Genomic DNA, 24,623 nt, shown 5'->3' with positions numbered 1-24,623 from the left:
TGCCTGGGCCCAGCACTGGGTGCACCCGCGGGTCTGTGCAGTGTCCTAAAAGCTCAGTGTGTTTATGCCGGATGAGCTCTCAACAGCCAGCCCTCCTCCCAGCCTCTTCGACAGCATCAGGTGCTAGAAATGGTCTCTGAGAGCTAACGGTATATACTTGGTTTAGTGTTAAACCCAAAACCAAAAATACCACACAATTATACACAAGCCAAAACAAACTCCTTAGCCTGAGATCATAAACTTCCTTTTGACGGGAAATGAAATCCTCCAAAGACATGTGGCTGCAGGGATAGTACTGTATGGCCTAATGTGGAACAGGCACTGAGCTCCCACAGCTGTGCCACTGTGCCCTTACATTCTACTGATTCCTCTCAATTTTAATCAAGTTTTGCTTTCCCGAATTTGTGTTCCAATGTAAGATGAGCAGGGAGATACTGGAGTGGAGATGAAGCAGTCTTTTGATTTCTTGGAGGCTCTGCTCAGGCATGGAAACAAACGATGGGCTAGAGCTTCCTGGCCATCTGAGCACCTGGCAAACAGGAAGAACGTCCCGGACGGCGGGTTCGGGGCCCTGGCCTGCGTCCCCACTGCTCCACTGGGAAGCGGAGGGCTACAGGGACCTTTTCTCCCTGGAATTCAAGCCCTGGGGCCTTCATGATGTGAACATGTGCAGTGGCCACTTCAAAGGCCTGGTAGGTGCTATTGGCACCGAAGCGGCTGCCCTTTCTGATCTGAAGCCTCCGATGTTTGCATAGCGTGTATCTTTCATGCTGCGATTACTACATGAGGACCGGTTTCCATTGTGAACGTTTCTCCGGGAGGAAAAATGGCCCTCCAGATAAGAGCTGCCAGTCCCCAGGCTCGCCAGGGCCTGCTCCTCTGTGCAGGGGCCTCTGGCCACTCCTGGGCGCCCTGCTGGGGAGGGGCAGAAGGAAATGGGATGGGCAGGAAAGACTCCAGCTGAAAGGGGTCAGGCCAGAGTACAAGTTCACCCAGAGCCCATCGACACCCTGAAAGCAACTCTGGGCCGCCGATGGCCAGGGATCAGCTAAGTTCCACATGAAACCCAGAAGCCACCGTGAGGCCACGGGGCACAGAACACACTGACAGACCGGGGCTCCACGCTCCCTCAGGGAGCTAAGACAGCGTTCATTTTTGTGTTAGTACTTCGGTCCAGCAACATGGGCCCTTGGCACGCAACGACATAGACATATTCTGGATCCCCCCAGATAAGGCCACGTCTTCATCATGCCTGGAAATTTCTTGACACTAATGCAGCATAAATGTTAAATTAACCCTAGGGAGCAAATGCAACGATTTCTACAGGAACAGAAACGATTGTTGGTCCGCTTTTAGAAAAGAAATCAGATGTCGAGAGCAGAATTCCCAAATCATGCGATTCTCCTCTCCCAAACACCACGGAGCCTGGGCACAGCCCACGACAGCCTCTTCCAGCCTGACCAGCCAGCTCCAGGCCCAATGACCATAAACTGGGCCTCTGTCCCCCCAGCCAGGCCTACTGTCTGCACATCAGCCTCATTTCTTTTTGGGGTGACAGAGGCTGTATCTCTCTGCAAGTGACACTGTGAGTTGACAGCACCTCTCTGCCAGGGCACCCATGTCCCCAAGGCTTAGTCTCACTTCCCAGGCGTGGCCGCAGGGCAGGATGCCTATGGTCCTCTCCCCTCCCCACCCCACCCCGCCTCCTCCAGGACACTGGACACTTCCAAACCAAACCCTCCTCAGAAAAGGCTCATTCTGCTACGAGTGGCATCTTTTTAGAAGCAGGGGGAATAATGAAGTTATTATTAAAAGGACTTTTCTTTATTCTTCAAGGAGAAACCACATTTAAGAAGTTTTACTCTTAACAAGTTTCAGGACAAATATAGCACCTTTTCTCCTCCCTAAATCATGCCATCCCACATGTGTGCATGGGGCTTTCAGCTCCTCTTGATCTAACATTGAATTGTTCTCTTTGCGGAGAAATTATCTTCAAGAGTTACATTAATTTTTGCAATCTCTAAAACCATTTCCTGCTGTGTCACCTGAGTCTCAGATAACTAACTGCCTCCAAGACAGATGTAAACATTAAAAATTAAAGAGTCCTTAATTTGAAAGACATTAAGGTGAAGAACAATTGTTCTTGGACTACCTGCACATCGCAAAGACTCTCCACGAGGCAGGGACACACGGATGCAAAGTGAAAAGAGCTCCCAATCTTAATGTCCTGGTGTGCTGGCAGGGGTCACCTCCACGGTCCCTTCCAGGCCTACCCATCCAAGATCCAAGGGTGGAAATTCTGCTTCCTGTCACAGAGCTGGCAAGGGCTACTGGGAACTTGGGGACGTACCTTGCCAGTTTTCCCAGCTGTCATACTGTTCTGCATTTTCATGGCTTCAATCACACAAATTTCCTGGCCTTCTGCTACCTGGAAGAGCAAACAGAAAAAGGACATACGTTTTAAAATCGTTGTAATTTTGCAACAATGCTCAAGAGTGAAGCCATCAAGAGATTCTTTGTCAAATGCTCTGAAATGTTATCCAAACAGCAGCAACGACCTCTAATACTTCATGTTCCAAGTTCTTCTTGGGGGACAACAGAGAAGGACAATTTTCTCTATCATCATCAAATCCTCACTGGAAAAAAATCCCTGATGTTGGAGGATTAGGGGGGCTGGTTGTGGGGTCTCCCCTGGGAATCAGTCTCTGAATCTGCCTTTGCTACAGAGATGTGGCAAAATGGGATGTTTTCCACTTAATGTGACATGTCCAGATTTGGCAAATCTCTACATACAGAGAAATCTGGGGGTTCTGGGGGCTGGGAGGCAGAGGGGAGTGACCACTGGTGGACACAGCATTTCTTTTAGGGGTGAAGAAAATGCTGTGACAGTTGCACCCCTAACCGTGAAGCCATGACAACCACCAAGTGCATGCTGTAAGGGGCCAAACTGCACTGGATGTGAATTTTATCTCAGGAAAGCTGTGACCAAAAAATAGTGTTCCTGTCTATCGCCTTGGGCGGGGGGGGGGGGGGGGGGGGGGGGAGGGTGCCGGGAACAGCAGCCAGCCACGGGGACCACGGTCTCAACTTCTGCAGGACACGCCAAGTAACAACCAGGTTGCTCCTGGAAAGTGCCTTCCAACACAGGGAGGGATTTCTCAAGCTCTGCCCGGTCCTTGCAAGGAGACCGGTAGCTCCCACAGGCACTGGCTGAAGCTTCACCTGCCTTTCGTGGTGGGGCCAGTCCAGGTGGAGCTGGCATGAGCTCCCGGGGCTAAGCCTGGGGCTTCCAGCAGCAGGCAGCTGTGACCAAAGGCCGCTCTGTTTATTCTCTTCGCTGCCCTTGATGGGGAAGGATCAAGGAGCGGGCTGGATTTTTCTCCTCTGAAAAAGGGCCTCCTCCCAGTCTTTGAAATGGTAAAGTTGTTTCCCAGGGCAACTGGCTGGCTCTTCTGGGGTGCTGGTGGGCATCCTGGGGTGGGGCCCCAGGGCACTCACACCACCAAGGTGGTGCTGGCCCAGTGTGGCAGGAGCGCCTGGAGAATGTTCTTTCCTGAAATCCCCAGATGATCTCCGAGCTCCCCCCCCCCCACCCTTGCCCCCGGCCCCCTGTGTGGCACAAGCTGTCTCGCTGGCAGTCGGGGCTGCCTGCGCCCCGTGCATTCCTTTCCTCCTCTGATCAGGTGGTGGGCTGCCTTCTCCTGGCACAGAAACCTAGGACAGGGGCTGCCAAAGCTGCGGGGCTGGCACGGAGGAGAGACGCTGAGCTGGGGAGCTGGGCTTTGAAGCTCTGTGCTCACTGCCCGTTTTGCTTCATTTTCTCCTGGCATCTGCATCCTGCGGAGAGCGGAGGATGCGCACGTGAGGGCCGCTCATCGCAGGGCAGGGGGGCAGCAGGTGGGCGTTGGCACACGTGCCCCCTCCAGTCGTCGTTCCGGGGCCGTTTTTCTTTTCAGAGGCAGGCGGGGCCCAGCGAGACAGGAGAAGGGCGACTCCCTTGGAGGGGCCCCGCTCACAAACCCCTGGTGGGCCTGCACCACAGTCTCCTGGGGGCTTAGGGGCCAGAGCTGGCCTCTCTGCTCGGCGTCCCCACCTGACGACTGGGCATCCTGGCAAAAGATGCCAGGGGGGATTTCTGGAAATGGATCTGACACCCAACACAACAGAATGTAAATTCTATCCAAATTAACCAGCTCTCCCCTGTCCAGCCCCCCTCCCCCCGCCACTCCCCCCCCCCCCCCCCTCAGGTGCTGGCAGCTCTCTCCTTCACAGCTGGCCTAGTGCCCATGGCAGGGACCTGTGTGAGCTTGCCCCCCACCCGGCCTCCCACTGAGAGCCCAGGGCTCCCCGGCCCCGGGCCCTGTGGGCTTCGTGGGGGAGGGCACACCCCACCCCCCACTCCCCATAGCAGGTCTGTTCCCTGTCGGCTGCTCGGCCCAGCTCAGGGTCTGCAGGCCAGACCGAGCGCCCCTCACCGTTCTTTCCGGGATCTTCAAGTGAAGTCACAATTAATGCAAATATGAAAAAGAAATAAACTCCGGAAGTTTCCAGCGGTCACACCAAGGGGGCAAGACCAACCTGACAAGGATACCATAGAACCTGTGCTAAAGGGCAGCGGAGCCCGGGCCACGACCCGACATGAGCTGGTCACACTGGTGCTTAGACCAGGGCCCGCTGGAGCGCGGGGCAAGTTCACAGGATTCTGCTCTCGCCACCCCTGGCCATCCTGCCTGGCTGGCCCCGGGCGCCCAGAGCCTGCGTGATGTGAAAAGAGGTGCCATACAGGTGACTCAAGCAGAAGTCCCCAATCACACTACTCAGAAAAACAAAACCTTGGATTTAGACAGAGAGAAGCAGGAGAGGGGGGGCAAGTCCCAAAGTGAAAATACCCTTATTAAGTCCCTCTGGCAGTTTGATTAAAAGGACTTCAAAGAAAGCGCCTCGGATTCCAAGGGGCCACTGGCAGCACTGCCCTGAGCCCACATCCGGTTCCTCTCCCTCCTGCTCCCCCCCTGGTCCCTTCCCTCCACCTGCCAGTCTGCATCTCTACTTCGGTCCGGGTGGAATGTGAAGTACTCACTTCTCCCTCTCTGTTCACTTAGCAATGGGTTTTCTAGTCTGTTTTCACTCATTCATCCCTGAAAGAGAAAAGTCTTGGAAGTTGTCCCTTGAGACCCCACAAAACAGGGAGGTCCATCTTGGTCAGCAGAATTGAGTCACACGCACATGCGGACGTGTTCTAAATTCACATTATGTCATCCCTCAACAACCCCAGCCGGAGGAGCTACGTGGGGTGGATGCCAAGGTCGGGGACCGCGGGCCACGCTGTCAGGGCGCCCCACCCGGGCTTGGCCCGCCGCACCCAAGGGCATCCCAGGGCCCCCCACCCCCACCCCGCGATCTGGGAGCCTCCAGTCCAGCGGTGGTGGCTGGCCTGCCCACGGGGCTCACGAGGTCGCGGTGACGCCGCCCCCATTTCCCCAGGTGCCTGCGAAGCCCAGGCAGGCGCGGCATGGACCCGGAGCGCTGACGTGGGGAACTTGGCCCCGACGGCTCCACGTGAGCGCGCGGCTCCCGAAGGCTCCGTGCACACACTTCTCTAACACTTTTGTGCATCATCTGATAAAGGCTCACTGATTGTGACAGGAGGTCTCCGACGTTGGGCTTACAAAATGGTCACAAGCCTCGCAAGTCTTTTTGATAAACCTAGTCAGCCTGATGTCCTTCTCCGCTCCCTGTCTAATTGGTGTAAAGTTTGGAGGCCTGAGTCCTGTATCTTTCATCCGGCTTATTGCGTCCTCTCCTTTGACATGGGGTCAAGGTTCACATTCGCATCCGATTATCAGAGCGCAGCGCTCATTAAGCGGGGGCCTGCCTCGCTCCAAAATGAGTAAGCTGGAGAGAAAACTCAGCCCATTTACTCAGCAGATTTTAGCATGTTTAGGAGGCCTGAATGTCACCCGGCAGTGCTCTGCGCTGAAGAGTTTCAGACATCTCCAGCTGATGATTAATTGTGAGTGATGGGAAATAAAATCCAGTAAAGCCAGCTGCTTGCCATGGTCGGCAAAATGACTCTAATGGATATAGGCTGCCAATTTTCCAGTTTTACTGGCAAGTCTTCCAAGTGTAATTAAGGGAAGTTATAAATGATATGGAAATCTATCAAGTTCCATTTATTTTCAGAGGACTCTTTCCCCAGAGACTTTTATCTTCAAGCTTATACTATGCTTTGTTGTGCTAATGATTTAAACCCCTTCTTATTTCTGATTAAAGCCCCCAATATCCTTCTCCCAAGTTCGCTTCCCTCCTTCCCCAAAGATGAAAAGACACAGACCCTTCTCCAGCACACGTCCCTCTTGGAAAGCACGCGAAGACAGGGACACGTCTGGCAACTTGTATCGTGCTGACTGCGAATGCACGAAGAAGGCTCAAAGAAAAGTGCAGGAAGAGCGCGAGCAGAGAGAGGGGGAAGAAAGACCTCCACCAAACATAAAAGGGAGCCCCCAAAAGTCCAGACTTGAAAGCTGTGCTCGAGGGCAGACATTCATCAGAAGGTGGTGTAGCTCACTAATGTTATTTGATTTGGAATAAAAGCATGAAAATGATGGCAAAGGCCTAAAATTGGAGATGTAAAGGCTGACTGCACAGTATCCCATTTCTCAATTTCATCCTTCAGAGCCACAAAATGGGGGTGATACAGTGCCGGGATGAGGTTTACAGTAACAGCTGTGCTCTTCCCACACAGGGGAGGCCCTTCTAATGGGCGAAGGTCTGTTTGGAACAGACGGGGAGAAACAAAACAAGGTTCCCTATTAAGAGTGTGCAGTCCTATTTCTGATAAAGAAAATGATTACGGGAGTCGGCTTTCCTCTGAGATGGGTCCTACCCTCTTTTGTCGTCCAGAACCAGGGCTGTTTTAAAGGTGTTATCCTTTAAGTGGAGGAGAGAGGACATAATGTCACGGAGGGTTTTCCCCCTGTAAGCCTCCTCTCCGGCAACTGTAAAGAAGGCCCCGGAAACGGTGCCAGTGGCATATGGCTTTCTACTGTGCTAAACATTCACACAAAAGACAGGTTCATCAGTCATTGTGGTATCTGGATAAAAAATTAGCTCCTGATGGATGGTATTTTGAGCTTACCTGCTGCTAGTACATTACCAGAGAAACACAGGTTTTGAAGCCCACATGACATTAGAAACTGCAGACCATGAAATACGACACGTGCAGGAGCACATAATGTACGCCAGATTATACACAATAATAAATAAGCTATTTAAACCCTCTGCCTAAAATTGGGCCCGCTGCAAGGAACCCTGGGTCACTTCTACGCAGGCCAATTAATGCACAGCATCTGCTGTATAGAAGCAGGGCACGCAGCACTTCCGAATGATTTCAGCAATTAAAAGAAAACTGTTTCCTGCCTGTTCAGACAGCAACTGTTTCAATGCAAGAGTGAGCACCAAATCACTGTGTGCAGCTGAAAAATTAAGTCCCCTTTTTGGGGAAGAGGGGTGGGTGGGAGGACGAATTTTTATGGAAAAGGGAGCCTTCTTTTGTTGTCCTACATTCTGTGTTTTTCTGCCAAATTAGACAGAAGGCTCGGAGGGCTTACCGGCCTGCTGCAGGCTCCCCTTCTGGGCCACCCGAAAGCGCGGATCAATATCAACCCTGCTGACGACTCCACAAAAGTGAAAATCCTTCAATTACATTTTTAAAGGCTGTTCTACTTAGAACACAGGTGCCTGAATGCAATGCATTTTACGGCCCTTAGATCTGAAGAAAGACGCAGTTAACAGCCACAAGAAAAAGGCCTCTCAGATTTGGTTAAAAGGCACTGCTAGAATCTGATTATAATAACTTCCTCTTTCTGAGCCGGTAAGATAGGCTGGTAAATATCCCCTGATATTTCCTGAAGAAGAAATGTGCATTCACATCCCAACATCTTCATGTAAAGAGGGAGGGAGGGAGACCCGGGAGATGGTCTAGTATTTAAGCAGTGATGGAAGGAACCGTCATCAAATTTACAAAGAAAGAGGAGGCGGGTGAAAGAAATGCCACCAAACCCCTTATCTCCAGTCTAAGGCCTCCAGCAAAGGGTTTGTGCTCTAGCCGCCTGCTCACCCAGGAGCAAGGAGAGGTGACACCTCGGCCAAGGCTGCCGGCTGGGGCGACTCCAGGCCCCTGCCTGCGCAGCACTGGCCCCGCTTCCCCCCCACCCCCCGCCCCCGCCCAGAGCTGCCTCCCTGGGTCTGTACAGTGGACGAGGGAGCAGAGAGGCTCCGGGAGAGAATACAGAGTCGTGGCCAAGATAAAAGTCTAGTTTTCCTTAAAATGAAAAACATTTCTCCTTACTGCCCTCTAAGTAGCCAGGAACTGGAGCCAAAGCCCCCAGAGTTAGAGAAGAACTTCACAGTATCTTTAAGGGATCAGTCTGGATCCTCTACCTCTGTGAAATATGCTGTTTTAAAGCCCTCAGTGATTCAGTGTTTTTGGCTTTTTTCTCTTTTTTTTTTTTTTAAAGCAAAAGGGTGAGAAAAGATCTCGAGAACTGCCATCTTCAAAAATGGTTAAAATGAAGATAACATAGCCTCTAATCCCAAGTGGATCATTTCTTGAAAAATAAAATCAAATGCCCAACTTGCAGAAGACTCACCTACAGTATTTATTGATTGATCTGTAAAATATTTCTCTTATAATTATCATTAAGTTACACTGTAAAAATTCTCAGGTGGTTACCTCCAATAAAAATTTACCTAAACACTGAAAAGTGAATGTTACCTGGAAAAGATAAGAAGGCCAAATTCAGGGTAGCCATCACTTGAAGAAGACAGGACAGGAATCTGATGAGGGTAGGGAGGGGCCACGGGCAAGTCCACAGTGTGAGCAATGTTTTATGGTTAAGTACAAGTGGAAATACAGGAAAGGTATGCAGAGAGCATGAGCACTTGTATTATTCTCTGTAACTTTCTGTTTGTAATATTTTGTAATTTAAAGTTTAGAAATGTTAAGTAATGAATGCAGAAATTTATTTATACCTGCTTTAAAATACCATCTGAGGTCTAGGTGAAAAACTGGCATCTTGTCAAGTAAACTGCGATAAAACATGAAAATGTAATTATTGTCGTGATTTCACGAGTGTCCATCAAGATATCCAGAAATTGGAAAATCCATCAGTCGAGCCAGGGCCTCTGCCAGGGAAAGACACCATTATCATTATTATACTGGGCTGTACGGGGCATACAAGTCACTGCCAGATAAACATGTCAGGAGGGCCCATTCCAATGCCATCTAGAATGCCTAAGAGCAAAAGAGGCTCCAAATCTGTTTCTTCAAGAAATGAAAACTAAAGGTCTCTTGCCAAATTTTACATGCGCTTTCCCCAGGATCAGCTGTGGGCTCAGTTCCAGATGGTCTGGGGGCAGAGGGGGGTATGAATGCCACACTCTGAAACGGTGCACCTGTGTCTCATGATCAGTGGCCATCCAACTGCTTGGGAACCTTCCCCCGGAACCCCTGCAGGAGCACGTGCAAAGAGGAAAAAAATCAGGGCTAACTCTGGGGCCAGTGGGGGGGGGGGAGACTCCCACTAATGATCACAAATTTTGTCTTCATTGGTGCACGTTAGAGTATATAGTTTTGTGCCCAAGACCCCATGCATGACAACAACAGTCCCAAACACCTACTTCCCCTGCTGCTAAAGGTCAGTGCCCTCACCGAGTACATCTCCCTCGTCTTGGCCCCACAAAAATACCGCCAAGCCTGTCTCACTAATACTGAACAGGTTAAGTGGCAAGAAAAGCAGCAACAGGTACTTGCTGGCAATCTATTACTGGACCTGTTCTCACAAACTAGTAAGTCACAAAGTGGTAATTACCTAAGTGGGGACACAGCCTGCCTCTGGTTCAGGTCTCCACTGTTACTGTAATCAAGAAGACGAATATTTCTGATGCAAATCTGAGATGTCTGCTTAACTGGAACCCACCTCAGAAGAAATCTTGATTGATTGCGACAGGAAAGTCTCCCCTTGGGTTGCCTCATTTTCTGCTTTGTTTCTCGTATCGAAGGACTAACAAAACAACTCTGCTCTTTACTGACTTTATGCCATTTCAGCAGCTCTCAGTCTAAAGCTGGCAGGTGCACTCTGCCATTATTATGAGAGAATATGTGTACTTAATACTGTTGTTCGACAACATCCTAAAGACAGACATTTTAAAATTAAAACAAGTTATAAAAAATCCTGGCTTTGATTAAAATGCCACCAGTGTATGATGGTGCTAAATATACAGGAAAATAGGGATTTCTTCCAACTGAAATGAAAGTCCGTTGCAAAATTATTTTCAGAAGGCTGATTACCAAAAAAAACAAAAAAACAAAAAAACAAAAAAAAAACAAGAAAACAAAAACAAAAACAGACAAAAGCATATGAAAGTCATTCTGCCAACTGTCTTCTGAATTAAATGTGTGTCTCCTGACTTTCCACAATCCGCTTTCTTTCTTTCTTAGTGGTTTGTTTGCTGGTATGTGTTTGACTGTTGACTACAACCCCCTCCCACTTGTTCAAAAAGGTTACTCTACAATCATTTGAAAAATGATTTTACTGCCACATTTAATGTTAAATACTATGTAACAGACACTGAAAGGATATTAGAAACTTCTGCCGCCTGAACCCAAAAGAACACAGCTTCTGTGCTTTAGGAGGGGAAAGACCTTTCCACAGGAAGCTCTCAGAGTGCATTTCTTACTTTTGAGCAGCCACCCCACATCATTTCGCCCTGAGGTTTTTTTTTTAACTCTGTTAAGATTGTTTGCCTCACAAAACAGATTTATTATTTATTATTTATTATTTATGTGATGCTTTTGTGGAACACATTATTGCCAGGAGCTCCATTCTAAGATTTCTCAAGTTTTACTTAACCTGAATATAAAAATTTCAGATTACTGGAATTCAAACTATAAAAAAATAACACTTCAAAGAAAACGAGAAGAGCTGTAGGCCCCTATTTGTTTCTTACGTCCTTGTTTTCCTTGAAAACACACCAGGATGACTGATTCCATTATCTTTCTACTGATACAAGTGGAACTTTGGCTCAGCTATTGTTATTGCTAAGAACAACACAACATGCCCGTGGCACTAAAATAATTTAAAACCACAAAACTTAAAAGTTACAAGTATTATTTTCTCATAATGGCCTCAAGTAAGCATGTGCCTTTGGTCAAAGGAAAGTTTCTTGTGTTTTAATTACACAAGGCAGATTTAATGATAGAAGCTGCTGTTAAGAGCCCAAGATGAAGCTTCTCACCCTGCATTTGGGGGAGGGAATGGTTTGGGACACTTCTCACAACTACTAACTCAAGAGAAAATACTGTTTTACCAAAACACAACGGCACAGAGTAAGAAAGGAAGTTCAGCAAGGACCAAAAGTGGCACCGGAAGCTGGGGCGAAGAATTTAAGAAGGTGTGCACTCTCCCTGACCAGCCTAGGCACATGCATGCAGAGAGCATTTCTAAGTAAGGGGAACCACACAGAGACTAGAAGCCAATTCACTAGGGGTGCACACCCAGACTTGGACTTTAAAGGACTACATAAAGTAGAGGTCCCATGACCCCACAGTAACATTTTTAACAGTTGGTTCTCAAATTAAACCATTCTTGAATACCCACATTTAATGACTGGTGGTGGTTTTCAATATCTGAGCTATCCCAATGAACCAAGGACTAACCCCACGTTGTTCCAATTTACTAAATGCTTTGCTCTCCCCCATTAGATTATTAGCCAGGACACGGAAAGTATGAAGCCTAAACCCTTCTGGTGTCTGGAGAAGCCAGACTTGGAGAAAGCAGTTGCTGGAAACAAGGAGGCTACATGCTCCCCCGTTCTCTGCCCCAGGAGTGGTGCGGGGGAGGCCAGTGCCAAGGGAGGAGCAAGACCGACCACAGTGTGAGCCTCTCTTGCCCCCCACCCTGCCTCTGGTTTTGATTCAGGTGTTGGAAAAGTAAGGATTTCAGTTACACTTATTTTTTTAAGTGCAAATGTGATTTTATAATTAAAGCCACACAATTAGGACAAGCTCAGGATGGCAGCCTATGTAGCTTCTAGAAAAGGCTTAAGATGAAAAACGGAAAAAAAGAAAGAACCCACCACACTGTTTACCAACCTGCACGTCTAGTTGCTGGAAGATTCCACTGACTGCTCTCATAATGCAGTGAGTGAGTGGAGGCATTTTTACAAAATCCAAATAGTATATCTGACACACAAGATTACATTAGTTTCAGGTGTACAACTTAGCGATTCGATGTCTTGGTGTAAGCATTCTTCATGTCAAGGCCGACGAGCTATCATCTTAGGACCCTAACCCTTTAGAATGAAGACCAACGAGGCAAACCCCTCCCCATATTCAACATATAAATGTAATTTTATGTATCACTTCTCCTAAATCCTTAATAAGACAGTCTTAATGAGGGCTTTCTTCCAGGAATGTCAAAGTCTTTAAAGTAAATATAACAATTCATAGCTACTGAGCCTCTCCTATGCCTTTCTAGAAGAGTGGGTAGAGTTCTGTTTCTATATCATCAGGTAAGAGCAACTGCTAAGTCAGTTTTCTGACTTCACTTATCAATTTCAGGGCTAATCATTTAAAGAACAAGCTGATCGTTTTCTTTTTTTCCTGATCATTTTTTCTTAATATTCTTTTATTATAAATATTTCTCTAGAGGCCAATGCAAGCTACATGAGTTTTTCTCCATGTGATTTTACTAAGTATATTAATAAAGAAATACAGAGGAAGTTTTAATGCACTCTTTACGGGAAAGTATGTAAACTCCTGTGATTTCACTGAGACACACAATGGAGTCACCACCATACCATCCATTAAAGACTATCATGTTGGGCCATGATTTTCCAGCACATAAATAAAAATGCTAGTATTTAACTGTCCCCTAGAAACCTGGTTGCATCTTTGTTTTCTTTTTACAAATTTTTGCTGCGAATCAATAGAGCTCTCTCTCCATGCTCTATGAAAATGCATCCTACCAATCCGTCCATAACATGTTATGGTGATTCTGAACATGTGAGGAAATACTAAGATAGCTTTGATTTGTGCCTTAATGTCACAAGGTCAAGATGAAAAGCTTCAAACTGTGATCCTGAATTATATGTATCAAGTTACGGAAGTGCTCTGTACCGCACAGTTTATGGAATTAGCTTTCCTTAGCCCCAGAAATCATAGAGAGTTCCCCATCAAAGGACTATCGCTTGGTGTCAGTTCTTCAAGGATACTTAAAGCACAGAGAACTAGAAAGCAAATAGAAATGTTAAATAAACTACTTCCAAAATACTGCGTTTGCCAATTAACAGAATTACTCTGGCCTTATTTCTATTCCAGTCCCAGGTCTTTGGTAGGGGAGACACTCAGGGATACTGTTACTAACCCAATTCAAATGTGAAGCAGTTGGACAGAGAATGTGCAAAAGCTATTTAGCGGTTTTGTGGGGGTGGCAGGAGTCAAGAAAGAGCTGCACAGAATGTGATCGCGCTTCAGTCCGCCTCATCCCACAGACAGGCTCGGTCCTTACCATGTCTCCAGGCTTGACAGAGACGGTCACCACCACACCAGGCATCGGGGAGCGCAGAATACTGCTTGTGTCCTCAGCCGCTTTTTCCAGCATAAATTTGTTCAGTTCTGCAGCCAGTTTGGTTAATATATGCACCTTGTACTTAAGGGGGTAAAAAAACGTAAGTGAGTCTAAATGAACTTTTCCTCAAAGGTAGCATTCTTTCAGAATCAGATTTTTAGCTCTGAAATTTAAATGATCACATCTTTGAATTCAATGGTTTTTAATTATTGTACAGAGAAACAAAATATAGTCATTTTGTTTCTGGCACATGTTGTGAGCTGGTTATTTAAGAAATTTCTTGAAACGAGAACAACTCCAGTAATTAATTAGTGAGAAATAGCAGTCACCCTGTAAGACAAACATCTCAAAACTTTGTAAAGAAAACAGTGAGGATTTTTCCTTATATTCCCTTCACTGCTTACAAACTTATCCCAATTAACACGGATTCTATGAGCTGGCTGGATCTGCAGGAGGGAGAGGGGTGACTCTGCGGGCACCCGCCAGCAGATGGCAGCAGATCGCTGTCTCAGGCTCCTGCTCCCCGCGAGAGCGGCCGTGCCACCAAGTTAAGACAAAGGGTTTCAGTGTTCGTTTGGGGCAAAATAATATTTAAAATTCAATCTCTTTCTAGAGGCACAGTATGTTTTATTCACTACAGAAAAAGTTAGCTCTTCTTTTTGGGCACAACATGGCGTAGTCTTTCCAAGGTACCAAGACGCTTAGGGTAGATAAAAATGAAATAGAAGGACTATCTTCTACACAGAGAGACAATAATATCAGACTTTAAGCCATTAAGAGAAACATTATGCACAAGCAAGTATTTTTAATGGAACCTTTTGTATATGGTTCTCAAACAATCGGGCAGGTTAAGGGGAGTTCAGTCAAACAGAACATTTCTAATAGAGTTTCTGCCTGGCAGGGGAAAATATCCTGGATCTCTATGAACAAATAGAAGAGCCACAGTTTGGTCTACCCAAAAAGAAACAAACTCAGCTGGTTTGAGGAGGGGTTACTCAGTGAGGCTGAAACCAGCACCTGAAGATTTCTGAATTCCTTCCAAGTTGCATCTCCCTTGGGTAAGAGAGATACAACACGGAGGCAGCTCCATTTTGTTCGAAAAAAGATGCTGTAACTCAAAGCCGCCTGTGGGCATCATGATGGCAGGGATGCAAAGGCAAAATAGAACTCCCCCTCTAGTTCTGTACAGGCATGGCGGAATTCCTTCTGGGTGCTCTTTGTGGGACTTGTTCTAAAAGGGCAAGGGAGACCCCCAGGAGGAGCACCGATGGCCTAAGTTCCGCTCAGATTTGCCACTGTGACAGGTTGAATAATAACATCTTTTGCATGTTTCTTTACTCCTGAGTGTGTGTTTTGCAATCAAGACATACAAGTGTCTGCCAGTTTCTGAAGGATATGATCCTTAAGTGAAATTACAGTGCAAATAAAAGCTTTTTGCTCCTATTAAAATTCATCTGAGTCCTAAGTGGCAAGGAGAGTGCATTGTGCTGTCAGTCTAATAAACATTCCAGGCAGAGGGACTACTTATCAGCGATGAATTGTACCTCAAAGTCTTTCATTAGACCATGGCGGGGGGGGGGGGGGGGGGTAGGGGGGTGGACGGAGAAAGAAGGGATAACATAATTGTACCAAATTGCATGGTTTTCGTAGCTGTGCTCTGTCTTAGAAAAGAAAACCCAACACCCCTAGGAGCAGGAGAGTCCACAGCAAAGTCACTTTTCTAGCTGGCAGCGCCCTCCCCGGCTCCCAACACGTGACTGGTCAGCACTGGGCCCAGCTGTCCAGGTTCAGTGTAGCACACAGATCTAGTTTTTTCCCCTTGTTTTTTGTACCATTTGACTACAAAATGTGAAGTCTAAATTCAGGGAAAGGCTCTTTCTGCACTGTGAACAATATGATTTATCACATTTCACCACAGTGGACAGGCTTAAAACCTAATTTTAGCTATATCACAAACAAGCCTTAATGTAAATAAAGAGCTGAGATCGTACCGAGCTCCATTTCTCCCCAGAAATTACAAGATCCTGACTAAAACTGGATCCTTTTACTATTTTTATAATTTTCATATCTTTTGAATTCCTTTCTCTGTAGGACTCCTGCTTTGCTTGGAAAGAGATGTAAAAGAGTCACAAAACTCAGCGCCTTTAGATGCAGTCTTTGTTATTGATGAGATGTTCCTTTTCCTCTTGTATTTGTTTATTGTTCTTAAATCTGTTTGGGGGATAAGCGACTTATTGTAATCACAAGTAAAAAATAACAACGGGGTAAATGCCTCAGGAGAGGCCTCCTTGCAAATAGTTGGCTAAGAAACGACCTTTCTGAATATAAAGAGAGGAGGCAGCAAGAGGTTCTCTTTTTAAGATTACCTTTGATGTGTCCTGACCCCTTCAGCGTGCCCACACAAACACGCCTCTTAAAACAACGTCTTGGCTCCGCCGTGCAGCGGACGCGGGGCGCGCTGGCGGGATGGGATCTAAGCGGGTGCAGCATATGGGCCCATCAGAATGAAGTGCTTGGTGAGAGCCATAAAAGCTTTTTGCTGCCCCCAGAAAAGAAGTCGTTTAAGAGTGTACACTACGGCTTTCAAAACTTCTGATCAAAACTGCTATTTATTGGTTTCTCTGATTCTTACGGGGCTCAGGCAGAGCCAGCCAACGAGCTAAAAGAATTCAGGAAAATGCCCTATGACGCGCAAAGAGTTTGGTTTTTTACGCTAGGCATTAAAATATTCCTAAAGTGTTCCATGAAACCTCCCCGGAGAGTTGTGCTTTTAAGTTGTTGTTGTTGTTGTTGTTGTTGTTGTTACTGTTTTCAAGCAGATAAACCACAAACTTGAGGTTCTGGGAGTGGGAGTCCAAGATTTTAAAGGTTACTTGATAGGACGGAGAAGTACAATCCTAGAAGAACCCAGAAGGTTCTCACCCTGCAAGGTCACAAGAAACATCTGTGGGGCCTGAACTGGATTCGTTCTGGGTTCTTCGGTAGATGGAACCTCACTGTGGTTTTAGGGAGGTGCTCATAAACCACAAATTATCAAGCTCCGCATGGAGGAACTTAACGCTGAGAACAGGTGCTCTCCGGGTGGGGGGGGGGGGGGTGGCCTGGTCAGCTCAACCCGTGTAGGAAGGACAGTGATGGGAGGGAATATTCATGGGAGGTGTTCTCTAATGACCCCAGCCAGAGGCTCTAAGTGAATGAATTTTATGGTGTCTGTAATGTAAAACCATGTCTAACAAAATTTCTCCCAAAAAGCTCAACAAGAAAGAAAGAGAAGGGAATCACACCAGACATAAAGGGTCAGGAAGAAAACTACAAGAGATGGACGCTTAAAAGGAACACAATGGAATTGTTTTTGCAATGAACATACGGCTCTCAGCATGGAACCTAACGAAGGGGGAAAAGGTGGGGGCAGAGAGCCATGGTAGTTTGGGGAGAAGCCATGCGTGGTCATGGTTTGGGGGGGGGTATATGCTTTTTGGTCAGGTTGGTTAACAGAAACATCCTGCAGATGGGCAAGCCCACCCGTGCCAGGCGCACACACAGCACACGCACACGCACACCACCGCGTAAAGCAGCCCTTGCTACGGCTACACTGCGCTAGATGGTCACACAAAATGCCTTGCCGCTGGTGTCTGCGCCTCCTTAGGGAGTTTAAATCCGTGTGCCTCTCTGTACTGCCCTGAGATTTACCAGCGACTTCACCAAGTCACACACCCCGAGTGTTCGCACCTGCAGGCCTTGGAGGCCTATGGGCTCCCTGCAGGATGAATGCTTCCAAGCTGCTTTGCATACTGTCTCAGTTGTGATTTCACCTTAAAGTAGCCCACCTCTGGTTTCCACTCCTATGCCATTCTTCCAAAACGATCAGGACATGTGCAGTTGATGAACTGCTCGTGTTTTCATACGGCAACTGTGGGCCATCTCAGTCAAGGGTAAATGGTGCACTTTGCTGGGAATTATGTTACATCAGTTCCCAAAACATCCTGAAGCACCGGCCATATACCGTATATCAACCCTCACTAAGTAAGGGAGCAGATGCATTTCTTCAGATATAAGGTTCTCCTCTTCCAAGTTTTCACCTTCTGGTCCCAAGGGTCTCCAACATTAAACTGCCTTTTCATTTCCACGGTGTGGCAGTGAGAGCTAACACTCCAACATGCCCCTAAAAATCTACTTTCCTAACTCTGAGCTGGAGAGCAAGTGTCAGTGTTCTTAAAGTGTCAGAAATGACTAGCTGCAAAAAAAAAAAAAAAAAAAAAAAAAAGACATCTTTAAAAACACTGGAGTTTCAGAAAACTAGAAAAAAAAAAGCCTCACTAAATATACATTAGAACACTGAGGTACATTTGGAGTCTTAATTCAACGGTTTTTGTTTTGTTTTTTGTTTTCCCCATTCCTGAGTTCTTTGTGGGATCACTGTGAACACTGGAGGAAAACCACAGCAAGGGGTCAATGCCGTGCAAAATACAGCAGCATCGGGCCCAGCCAAACCAAACCGACCCTGCAAGAATCTGCAAGAAAAAATCTGCAAGAAACAATACCCCAAACAGAGAGGATCAGAGCCTGTGGCTGCCCTTCTCTGGGAGAGCTCCCCCCAACCTCCACCAGCCCTGCCACCGCCCCCCCCCCCCACAACACACACCCCGGGCCAAGAAGGTGAACCGAACAGGCGGCTGTCCCCGAGTCGGTACAGCTGCAACCACCGGAGCAGCCCCTCAGCATAATGCTGTGACAACTCCATCCGCACAGTCTCGAGGTAGCTGTCAATCAGGACGCATCATTTAATCCAACAGCACTCGGAGGACTTTCTCCGACAACCCACATGACAGCATATCTACAGCTCTATTTATATCAGCGCCCGGTTGTGTTTACAATGCTGTGGCAATTAGAAAAGATGCAACAGGCAGCAATATTATGGAGATTTCCAGTTCGCAGTATTGCCCCGTAAAGTGTGATCTTGCTTCGCAGAGTCAGGCTAAATGACAAAAGGCTATTTTCTTCACTCTCCGTGCTCAGACAGCACTTCATTTGCAGCTAGCTATAATTAGATTAATGGTGTAGTGCAGTACAAAGCCGGCCCACTTCACATCAGATAGCATATGAATTAGGACAAACACTTATTTCAATTCCAGGCAGAGAAAGCAATGACTGGGGTATTTAGCATACCCTTTATGGTGGAATGAGATGTTAATTGTGTACCATTACCTCTAAACTGCTTGCTTGTTGTATAAATCACTGTGCTAATTGATGCCGAGATAGAAATGTAGCCACAGGCAAGAAAGCAAAGGAATGAGAGCTGAAGATGTTGGATAAAGGATTATCGAGTAAAACCATATGGAGATGAGGTTCCTTTGAAACCTTTCCTTTCTGCCCAAGAGCACCAGTTCTTGAAAGTACAGAAAAACTCTTGTACTAAGAAAGCAAATTTCATTTTTCACATTCCTCTTTAAAAGCACCCGTTTCTTTTCGAAGTTCCTGTCTGTCAGCAATCCAAATAAGAGGTATGTGGAATTAATCTGAATATACACTTACAAACACAAGGAATGTGCAGTTTTCAAATAGTGAGAACTCCCTATCTGGGTCTTTGGCTCATGGGTTAATAAGGAACACCTGTCAACTACCTGAAGCAGATGTTTCCGACGCATCCACAGGGCAAAAATAAATTCTTTCCCAAGACCTGACCTGGAGTTGTTCTTAATAGACCAAAACCAAACACAAAAATCCGCTGGTTTCGGTGTGGTGTGTTATCTACTCCATTTGCGTAGAAAGAATTATTCAGGATGTGAGTCCAATGGGACAGGCCCATTCTGATCTGCCACTGAAACAATGATTTTACTGACATCTGACTAGGCCAGTTCATGATTTTGTATGAGAGTAAGGAATTAGAAAGGAAATCTTGTTTCTTGTCTGGCCCCCTAAAACTAGCAAAACATAATAAGCAGAAGCACGTAGTCATTTAAAAGCTTCAGTCTTGTTGTAAAATGCTACCCTTCTCTTTGTAAAATGTCCTATCAGTGCTCAACAGCTCCTATTAGGGTAAAAACGAGTGTCTCAGAAGTACACATACAGAAACCAAATGCTCTACTCAAAAAGTCAAACTGTTGAAGGTCCACAGATAAACATGCTCTTTGGAAGTTTATAGATCAAGCGCATGCACCCCATGTATGTGATCACAATTCTTTTCCTAGCAAAGCAACAGTCAGGTGCAAATTACTGCTGTGCACTTTTTCACAAATCCAGCTGCTTAGTAATTAGCACTGTTATAACAAACTTTTACACAGAGAGCAAATATAGTGGGTCGACTAATAGTTCAAATTCTCAACTTCAGAGTAACAGTTAACATATCTCGCAAACGCACTTTTGAGAAACGCACGTTTGAGAAACACCGTGTATGGTTTAGCCTTGCGAAATCCAAATACCACATCGACTTGTAAGACAATAAAAGAACGTCCCAAGAAAATGCATCGTCTGGATCGAATTATCACCACTGAAACATGGAGAAAAAAATCCAGAGCTGCTTTGGTGGGGGCAAGCCCACCTTTCACTGGACCATATAGTCTTTATATATCAGAAACACCTGCATTGCAAACGCCATGTCAAAGAGTTTAAGGTTTAGGTCATTGTGCTAATAAATAAATAACACGTGAGTATATATGCATTACAGTACGCTTAATATAATTCTTCAGTAAATACACACATACACAGAGAACAGGTACATGTATATAGAGCAACATCAAGGGTCCCCAAAATGGAAACCAATGCCGACAAAATAGTGTGATCTGTGCTGAAGTAACACCTCCCAAGCGTGTGGCTAGGTGACATAAATGGAAGTATGCTGAAGAAGAGGTCTGGAAAGCAGTGTAAGGGCCTGCCCCCAATCATTAATCACTTGTTTGGACCATTTAAACTAGAGCAGTACAGCCTGAAGCAAAACACCAACACACCCCTCGCTTGCGAGGCTGCGAGGCTGGTGTTAACAGGAGAAAATATATGGTTTCTGATACTGTGACCCCGTTCCCCAACGTTTGCTCCCTTTAATTGAAAAAGGCAGTTACACACAAAGTAAATCATTCAGTGAGGTGAGCTGTTTAATGACACATAATTGATAATGTCAATATGTGGCAGTGACATAATACGCCACTTTCAACACTGGCCCACTTACGGTTATGAATCAATCTATGCTCCAGGTTTTATTCTCTCGCTGCTAAGTTGGTTCTCAAACTCCAGGCTTTTGCTGGACCAATCAATGTGCCACAAGGAGCCACAGTGGTGCAACGATCTCATGAAGGACAGTTTTTGAGGCAAGAGTCACAAAAGGAGAGGTGGGAGGTGAATTCCAACAAAGGAAAACAAGAAAAATACGTGAAGCCCACTTCTGCACCGCATCTTTCAAATTCTTGCTAAAAAAGACCAAGTATCCTTAGAGAAAAGAACTAATCTTAAGGCTGATATCAAAGCCTTTGAAGGAATGAGTAAGTTCGTGTGTTTCTCCGGCTCATTCCCAAAAGGCAATTTCCTCGGAGAGAAAAACATGGGGACATCTGTCAATCATGTAAAAATCTAACCTAATTTGTTTTTCCAATTTTGTTTTTTCCTCAGAAACACGAGTCCTTCCAATTCTAATATCCTAAGATCAGCAATGCATCTTTTGTCACCATAGCACTGAAAATTAAATTGCAACTTAAACATTAAACCCGGCACTTAACCAATCCTATTTCCTCAGCTGTGTTCCACAGAGTTACCTTCGTTGCAATTTGAATCACTGGTGTCTCAAGATAGAGCCAAAACTGAAGGAAAAGCCACAGAGCTACCCTACAGGAAGCCAGCCCGCTCCCAGTTTGCAGGACAGCGCTGGCTGCGGGTCCTCAACGGGTTTCTGAAAGAGCGAGTCAGTGAATGGGGGAACTTCCCTGGTGCCCGGCGCTGTGGGGACGCAGTGTGCAGGTGTGCCAGGATAAAGGGGCCCAGCCTCTGCCTCACCCAGGTGCCCGCAAGCTGTCTAACAAGCAAGTACATATGCCACAAAGGTAATTTGCTGGAATAAGTGGCACTTTCCCATCCACAAAGGCAAGTCCATTGACAATGTTCTGTACAGAACTCACAAAACAGAACACACGCATTCTGTTTGATCAGGAGTCTCTGTGACACATTATGACTATAATGAGTCATTTCTTTCTTTTTCATACAAGAAAAATATTATAGATCTTTGAAAGCCTTGTGCTCAATTATGTAACAATACCAACATCTGTGAACAGTACAGGCTGTTTCTATTCTGTATCCTGAACAGTTTTACGTAATTACGCATTTATGAGGTATTTGGTAAACCAGTAAGAAGGTACCTTTTTAAAGCACTATATAATTTGGGGTACAATGAAGTGTTCTCTTGAAAATCTATAATTAGGGCAGCATCAGCTTACAGAAAAGTACAGGAAGTGTTATAAAAACACAATTATGTAAATAAGCACATAGGTAGGGAAGTGTACCATTTCGCTATGGTCCCTACGCCTCCATTTCCTCCTCTTCTATTTGAATTGTTCTGTGCTCATCTCAAGTTAAAGTAATGTTGTCTACAGGGCGCAGAATAAGTGAACTCTGGGGAAAAAAGATAGGGATCTTGGCCTTCCCTGGAAAGTTCTTTTTTTTTTTTTAATTTTTTTTTCCAATGTTTTTATTTATTTTTGGGACAGAGAGAGACAGAGCATGAATGGAGGAGGGGCAGAGAGAGAGGGAGACACAGAATCGGAAACAGGCTCCAGGCTCTGAGCCGTCAGCCCAGAGCCTGACGCGGGGCTCGAACTCACGGACCGCGAGATCGTGACCTGGCTGAAGTCGGACGCTTAACCGACTGTGCCACCCAGGCGCCCCCCCTGGAAAGTTCTTTAGTCCTGAGATGGAACATCAGAGATCTGGGGAGTGTACCGATGCCATGGGGCTGTTCAACAGTGCTCTGGGCTTTATATGGATTTTTTTAATGATACAATGTTCTTACTAGTATGAATTCACTAAAGAAACTCAGAATCTAATAAGGCAAAATGTTAGCTTATATTGGTCAGAAATTTGAAACTAAAATATATCAAGGCAAAAGCAAACAAAAGTACAGAGGATAATATTGTGGAGTAAACTGTTGGCCAAGAAGATGAAAGCAGAAAACTAAAGAAGGGCACAGTATGCCAGCCACCCCAAAACATGCCCTTTCGCTGAAAGGATTGCTTTGAGCTGAAAGCAATGAGCTCTCTGCCCTCCCCTTCTGGTCTAGAAGCAGGTGTCTTTCTCTCATACACAAGGAAGAGAACTGCTCCAGAGCTACTCTTATGGCCTGAGAAGGCTGTTGTCGGCATGAGAAACCACACTAAAAATACCATATTTATCCTACATTTCCTAGTTACCTTCCCACAACTTACTCCCACCCCCAGAAGTCCCAAACCTCCTTTCCTTTGTCCTCACACTATAGTGTCCTTTGTTAAGATAGTATAAACCCCCCACATTCTAAATGTCTTATTTTACATTTTTTTGGGAACTCCCATGTATATAAGTACGTAACATAATCTATTTTTTTCTTTTGTTAATCTGCCTTTTGTCAGTTTGATTTGCAAGGCTCCAGGCACTGAAATCTAAGAGGAGAGAAGAAAAAGTTTTCATCTCCTACACAACCCAACAACCCCTGGTCCAAAGTACTGGGAATGATCTTGTCAGGGAGGAAGAAATTTCCTCTGCCATTCAAGGTCCTTCTAGCTGGATTAAGGATCAGGTGGACATAAGATGAACAGAAGATCAAATTTAAAATTGTAGTTACAGGAAATCCACACAGACATGAAATCGCCAACACAGGCAAAATAAGGCATCTCTGTCATGTTGAACACTGAGGAGAAGGGGGTATGGGTCTGGGACCTCAAAGGGAAGGAATGTAACCTTTAGGAAGAATGAGAAAGAATAAATGTTTGGTAAACAAGTGTTTGCTGGGCCACTCAGAAACAACAGAACATGGAGGACTTGGATCAAACAGGCCTTGCTAGCTTCCTCCCTATCTACTGTACCTAGCTCAAGGTGTAATGTAGTCATCTGTGGTGACAGCTCTCTTCCTGGAGTAGGCCCCCTAACTAAATTCTTTTTAGGTAGCTGTGCGGGAGATAAAGAGCTTTTCCTGAATCTGCTGGGTTTTGATTGCTTTTAACTCAAAATTATCTTCATACCAAAGGGCCCATTTTGCTGTGGCCTGCCCTTGGCCTCTGCAATCTATCAGTGGACTGCTTAGCAATTTTATAGTTTAGAATTCTTACATATCTCAGAAGTTTAACCCATGCTACTAAGTGGACTTCTGGCATGTCACATGTGGCACATTATACAGAAGATACAGTATTGAAGACAGACAAGCCCTATAAAGCCATGTGGACAACAGAGGTAAAAGGAGACGTGGCCACCATACTGGAAGCAGAAGAGAGTTCAAAGAAAAAAAAGCACAAGTCTTTGAAGCCAAATGGCCTGAATTTTGATATCCCAATAGATTCACCTTTTGGCCAAGTGATCTAACTTCTCAGAACAAATCTCTTCATTTCTAAAATCAAGATAAAACATGGATTAAATGACTGAGAGATTAAACTGAAAAAAGTTTTACAGACTAAGTAGCAAGTGCCTGACAGTAACCACTCACCAAATATGATTTCCTCTTTGCTTCCCAAGTACCTCTGATTGTCAAAGAAAAGACAGTGGTAGTTGTGATTTTTTTAATTGTATATTGTAAAGCATCATGGAATAGCAAATTCTATTTGTTACAATTCTAGTTCTATGGTTCCACATTAAGGAAATAGACTAAATTTTTCAAAATGACACCTGGGTCTAAGATCAAAGGAAAGAAGTTGGTTCTGATATTAAGAAGGCATCCAGATCGGGCAGTGCAGGATTCTATGGTCATCCTTTCCTTAGATAATGTCATATTCAATTAGTGAAAGAGTATGGTTCATTCATTCAAAAACTATTTATCATGCACATATGGGT

General features: G+C 45.6%; 1 protein-coding gene across 2 annotated transcripts in view; it reads right to left on the bottom strand.

Annotated features, from left to right (window-relative positions):
- PCCA (propionyl-CoA carboxylase subunit alpha) overlaps window positions 1-24,623 on the bottom strand; it is a 417,383-nt gene that overhangs the window by 603 nt on the left and 392,157 nt on the right. Inside the window, exons 22-23 of one of the 2 annotated variants that reach the window (XM_047863104.1) lie at window positions 13,572-13,712; window positions 2,351-2,428 (exon numbers count right to left, since the gene is read on the bottom strand). In XM_047863104.1, coding sequence (XP_047719060.1) covers window positions 2,351-2,428; window positions 13,572-13,712 — 219 coding nt within the window. The remainder of the gene's footprint in view (window positions 1-2,350; window positions 2,429-13,571; window positions 13,713-24,623) is intronic. The other variant, XM_047863113.1, reaches the window with a different exon arrangement.

The sequence above is a fragment of the Prionailurus viverrinus genome, chromosome A1 (assembly GCF_022837055.1).
Source record: "Prionailurus viverrinus isolate Anna chromosome A1, UM_Priviv_1.0, whole genome shotgun sequence".
NCBI lineage: Eukaryota > Metazoa > Chordata > Mammalia > Carnivora > Felidae > Prionailurus > Prionailurus viverrinus.
Note: the sequence above shows the minus strand (reverse complement) of the source record. Positions and strands in the feature narration are given on the sequence as shown.